This window comes from Hordeum vulgare, chromosome 5H (genome assembly GCF_904849725.1).
Source record: "Hordeum vulgare subsp. vulgare chromosome 5H, MorexV3_pseudomolecules_assembly, whole genome shotgun sequence".
NCBI lineage: Eukaryota > Viridiplantae > Streptophyta > Magnoliopsida > Poales > Poaceae > Hordeum > Hordeum vulgare.
The window spans coordinates 492,410,451-492,416,096 of NC_058522.1; the positions used below are offsets into that span (position 1 = coordinate 492,410,451).

Here is a 5,646-nt window from a genome sequence, read left to right on the forward strand (position 1 = left end):
TGAAAAGGGAGCAAGTTTGAGATACCTATTCTTCTCAACTCCAAAAGCCGTGAAAATCAACGAGGAATTATTTTGGATTTTATAAAAAATACTGGGCGGAATAAGTACTCGAGGGGAGCCACCAGGAGGCCACAAGCCTGCGAGGCGCTGCCTACCCCCTTGGCCGCGCCTGGGTGGCTTGTGGGCCCCCTGTTGCCCCTTCGGCTCCCATTTTATGCTATAAGGAGGGTTTTGTCCCAGAAAAAAATCTAGAGGAGGCTTTCGGGAGGAATCGCCGCCGCCACGAGGCGAAACTTGAGCAGAACCAATCTAGAGCTCCGGCAGGGCCGTCCTGCCAGGGAAACTTCCCTCCTGGAGGGGGAAATTATCGCCATCGTCATCACCAACACTCCTCTCATTGGAGGGGACTCATCTCCATCAACATCTTCATCAGCACCATCTCATCTCCAAACCCTAGTTCATCTCTTGTAACCAATCTCCGTCTCGCGACTCCGATTGGTACTTGTAAGGTTGCTAGTAGTGTTAATTACTCTTTGTAGTTGATGCTAGTTGGATTACTCGATGGAAGATCATATGTTTAGATCTCTAATGCTATTCAATACCTCTCTAGTCATGAACATAATTATGCTTTGTGAGTAGTCACTTTTGTTCCTGAGGACATGGGATAAGTCTTGCTATAAGTAGTCATGTGAATTTGGTATTCGTTCGATATTTTGATGCTTTGTATGTTGTATTTCCTCTAGTGGTGTTATGTGAACATGGACTACATGACACTTCACCATCATTTGGGCCTATAGGAAGGCATTGGGAATTAATAAGCAGATGATGGGTTGCTAGAGTGATAGAAGCTTAAACCCTAGTTTATGTGTTGCTTCGTAAGGGGCTGATTTGGATCCACTAGTTTAATGCTATGGTTAGACTTAGTCTTAGTTCTTCTTTCGTAGTTGCGGATGCTTGCCAGAGGGGTTAATCATAAGTGGGATGTTTGTCCAAGTAAGGGCAGCACCCAAGCACGGGTCCACCCACATATCAAACTATCAAAGTAGCGAACGCGAATCATATGAACATGATGAAAACTAGCTTGACAGAAATTCCTATGTGTCCTCGGGAGCGTTTCACCTCATATAAGAGTTTGTCCAGGCTTGTCCCTTGCTACAAAAGGTATTGGCCATCTTGCTGCACCTTTGTTACTATTGTTACTTGCTACTTGCCACGAATCATCTTATCACACAACTATCTGTTACCGATAATTTCAGTGCATGCAGAGAATACCTTGCTGGAAACCACTTGTCAGTTCCTTGTGCTCCTCGTTGGGTTCGACACTCTTACTTATCAAAAGGACTACGATAGATCCCCTACACTTGTGGGTCATCAACCTGCCTCCAACGCGACTGAGAGGCATGTGCCTGCCTGATCTGCCACCTTCTAGTCATGATCCCACCTCTTTTTGCCCGTTGCATTGTCATCTAAATTCTTCTTCAATCACTTTTTCTTCGTACCCTCCCACCATTTATACCGTGATGCGATAGATTGTTTCACACTGACATTGAGACTAATCTCATCCTCGTTACGCAGGAACACATCGAAGCTTGATTCCTGGATGGATAGAACGATAACCATCTCAATCCGACGCTGAAACTCGATGTCATGATCAACGACACACGCGATAGATGGCGGTTGACCGTTGACCGACATGGAGGCCAAGGCATTGGAATCCTCTATCACATCGTCGTCGGCCGAGGCAACTCGATATTTGTCGTTGCCCACCATGGCGGCCAACACATCGGAATCCTCTATCACGTCGTCGTCCAACTATCAAGACGACACCATACACATCCTCATAGTTGGGCATCGGTTCCATTTGGTGTGTGTGGTGGTGGTGGCAAGATATCGATGGAAAGAATTAGTTGCTAGCCGCCGTCGGCGGGATCTTTTATAGGTCACTGTCGAGTTTGGGTTTTTACTAAGCATATTACCCCCTTTGCCCCGGCTGACGCTTGCGGCTACCATCACTACGCGGATCTGATTTTGTAGTATACGGACATCCCACGCGGTTAGAGTAGTACACCAGTGATTGTTGTGGATACAATTATAGACGGTTGTTTCGTCAGGTTCGTTTTCTATTTTAGATAATAACATCATTTGGGGAAAACGACAAAAAATGCTAGAGCGTGTCAAAACACAACCACACTAACTAGTTGCCCAAATATATACTCCCTTCGTTCTTAAATATAAATCTTTTTTAGAGATTCCACTACGGACTACGTAAAAAGCAAAATAAGTGTACCTACACTCTAAAGTATGTTTATATATAAATATGTATGTAATTCACAGTGAAATCTCTAAAAAGTCTTGTATTTAGGAATGGATGAAATATATATGTATGAACAGGGTGTTGTCATGTTCAAATTCCCAATGCACAACTTTCATGTGCCACATAATGCACATATGCATGCCTAACAGTGTCCAATGTGACAGAAAAGGGTTCATGACATAAACATAGAGTGGTGGTCCCTACACTATGTGCCGGAGGAGGGAACCCTATGAACACATGACCTGGCTCAAAGTTTGTGAGACATTTAGTCATGCGTGACTAATCGTTAGACAACCAAGATAACATATACCTTAATTTGGTCAAACCATCACTTCTTGCTGTCGGTCGGGAGGGACGATATAGACCGCGCAGGCCCATGAGTTGGTGAATTGTCGAAGATGCGTTGAGAGGGACTAGAAGAACACCATCGCGTGCATGTGGTCAAATGTATATAGGAAAAGGGTGTGGTCCGGTGTTTAAATACACAATGCACAACACTATGATGTGGCATGCACGTGGCTGAGAAAACTAGGCATATCCCTTGGTTATATATATATATATATATATATATATATATATATATATATATATATATAAAGTCTATTCATCACCTAGGGTGCAGAATAAGTTATTCTTCACCTAGGTAATCTTATGACTGTTTTCTAAATAAATTACATTTGGAATACCAATAGTTAGATTTATATTGATTTATTACGTAAAATTTGATGATTTTTTTACAAATATAGGTCATAAGCCACAAAAATCGTATTTCATGTATATTTTACACTATGTTTTTTTTAGTTTTACGTGACATCAAATATTTTTTATGGTGACTATAAATTTTCTTACGGTCCTCTTTTTATGTATGAAATATGAAAAAAATTATGAAACATAAAATTATAGTTATTCTTCACCCAGGGTGACGAATAGTCAATCCCTATATATATATACTAGTACAAATGCCCGTGCGTTGCACCGGACGAAGAAAGAGGCACAACCAGCTTTATATTTCATTGTGCACCATTTTATATATCTAGTTTTAATAAACATCGATAATAAGGTAAAACTGATTATTGCTTTTTGTAGAATCAAGTTTGGACGTGAAGAAGCCAACTTAGGGTTCTTCATCATATGGAAGAGAAGTTTTGCATGGAATAGTGTGTCAATGGTTTTTTTTAAACATGAAAATTTCCTTATTTTTAATAGAAGTTAAGGTTTAAATCAAAACTGGAATACTTCTTTAATAATCTTAAATGTTTATGAAAATTAGAACATTTCTCTAAAAAAACATACTTCAAGAGATGTTTTTTCTTTAAAGAATGTTTTAATTTTTTTGTACATTTTAAAATGATTTTTTTTAGTAAAAATGGATTTTTTAGAATTCTTATGATTTTTAAAAAGTGCAAACATATTTTTTGAAACAACAATTGTGTGAACATGTGTAAAACTATGATTTTTTTTAAACTAATGTCCTAGTGAACAAATTAAATTAGCCACATGCAAGGTCGAGTCATGTGCTCTACATATAGTTATAAACATACACCACTTAGTGGGATTAATATGGACCAATACATCCTCGTTCCCAAACAGATTTCCCTCAATGTACATACACCAAAGCAAACAAGAAATGATGCACCTGCCCCATGCAACCACTACGAAATTACCCTCTAAGCTGGCAAGCTTATACTCTCAGTGTGAGGTACATAATAAATGATAAACATATAAAAAACTCAAAAAAACTCAAAATAAAAAACTCATGTACTTAATGAAATTGGGGGCCAGCTCTTTAACTCAAAATAAACAAATGAAAACGGTTCTCACCTTCAAAAAGGTGCCATCTAATGCTTGACATTTGAGTATCATCCTGTGGAAATGACTCCTTTGGCTTATCATCAATAACTGAAATGAAGAGTAGAATTTTAATGCAACGGAATTTAAGCTATATAAACGAATATGCGCAATAGCTTAAGCAAGAAAAGGTAACATTTTAAAGGAAGTGAGATCAGACCAACTACTGTAATGCTTGCTCCATACTTCTTTGCTAGAGAAGTGGTTGTGGCTGCAGCCTGGCACATCATCAGCCATTATGGGTAAGCCAATTTAAAAAAGAACAACTATTGCATTCCATGAAGGAAAAAAAGGATCAGCCAAGAGTCATTCCTTCAAAGAAAACTATGGTGTAACTAATGGGCATAATAAAACTGCCCTGGAAATTGGCCACAATGTTTAGAGTCCCCTAAACTATCAATGCAATCTACATATACATGATTCTTTAGCAATGAAACTCAAACAATCAAATATCAGAAAAGGGAAACAAACATGTCTTGTGCCTTCTGAAAGGTAAGGGTTGCGGTCGGTGATTGGAACTAGAACATGATTAACTTGGGAGAGAGCATCAATCGCTAAAGCACTTGGAGATTCATTCACTTCAACCCTTACTGGTTACAAGCAAAGTTGCAAACATACATCAAACGGTAGGCAAACATATATAAATAAATAAAGGTTGTTCATTAAATTTTCTTTACAAGTGCTGTTAATTTCTAGTTTGATTACAATTTCCCCTAGTAAGTAGAAAGCCAAAACATGGTCAGGTTTCACTGCAATCCACTAACTTGGGTGCAGCAAACGAAGGCTACTACATTGTCAGGATTCAGGAACCAGCAGAAGCATAAGTAGGCTTGGTCCGACACAAACATTCTAACATTGTAGTAAAATCATTACTGGCAACCCGACTTCAAATCAGATTGAAGGAAATAGTTTTGAAGGGCGAAAGAACTAATCTTGAGCACACGGAGTGAGCACGAAGCCACGACCTAGCAATTAGCATAGTAAATCTCACGCCGACTCCAGTGAGAGCGGTTTGAACACGAGCTGGTTGAAGCGTAGACAGATACCTCCGTGCCGGGCTCCCCGACGCCGTAGCCAGATGCCGCCCTTCATGTTGACCGGCGGGAAGGCGAGCTCCGGGGCGTGGCTCGCGCGGAGGCCGGAGGCCGTCGCGGGCGGGAGCGAGCTGGCGAATGCCATGGGGGGTCGCGGATCCGGGAGGGAGGCACCGGATCTGGCCGGGGCGGCGCGAAGTAGGAGGTGCCGGGCCGGAAGGGCGCCCACTGGGGCTCGGACATGCGGGCCATGGCGCCGTCGATGGCCTCCTCCAGCCGCCGCTTGAGCGTGCCGCGCCCTCCCCGGTCGTCGGCGACGCCCTCGCCGCATCCAGCTCGAGCACCATCGCGCACCCCCGCGCCCGGGAGCCGCGTGTGGTGGGCGCGGCGGCCCGCGGGGGCCATGGCCAACAGTCGCCGGGAGCACAATCCCTAGTTTCTCAAAGTGGA

General features: G+C 42.1%; 1 protein-coding gene across 1 annotated transcript; it reads right to left on the bottom strand.

The window, feature by feature from the left end:
* Positions 1–4,100: 4,100 nt before the first annotated feature.
* On the bottom strand, positions 4,101–5,341 carry LOC123396999. The gene is made up of 4 exons (XM_045091722.1): positions 5,209–5,341; positions 4,634–4,752; positions 4,323–4,380; positions 4,101–4,213 (listed from the first exon to the last, which is right to left on the bottom strand). The coding sequence occupies exons 1-4, from the start codon at positions 5,339–5,341 to the stop codon at positions 4,101–4,103; spliced, it is 423 nt and encodes a 140-aa protein (XP_044947657.1).
* Positions 5,342–5,646: the final 305 nt, after the last annotated feature.

What these genes read in the sequence shown, in the direction of transcription:
- LOC123396999 (XM_045091722.1), bottom strand. Translation starts at nt 5,341, where the DNA reads ATGGCATTCGCCAGCTCGCTCCCGCCCGCGACGGCCTCCGGCCTCCGC. An exon ending in TTTCAGAAGGCACAAGACAT is followed by an intron (nt 4,381 to 4,633) that starts GTTTGTTTCCCT and finishes ATGATGTGCCAG; the next exon opens with GCTGCAGCCACAACCACTTC. An exon ending in AGCAAGCATTACAGTAGTTG is followed by an intron (nt 4,214 to 4,322) that starts GTCTGATCTCAC and finishes TCTTCATTTCAG; the next exon opens with TTATTGATGATAAGCCAAAG.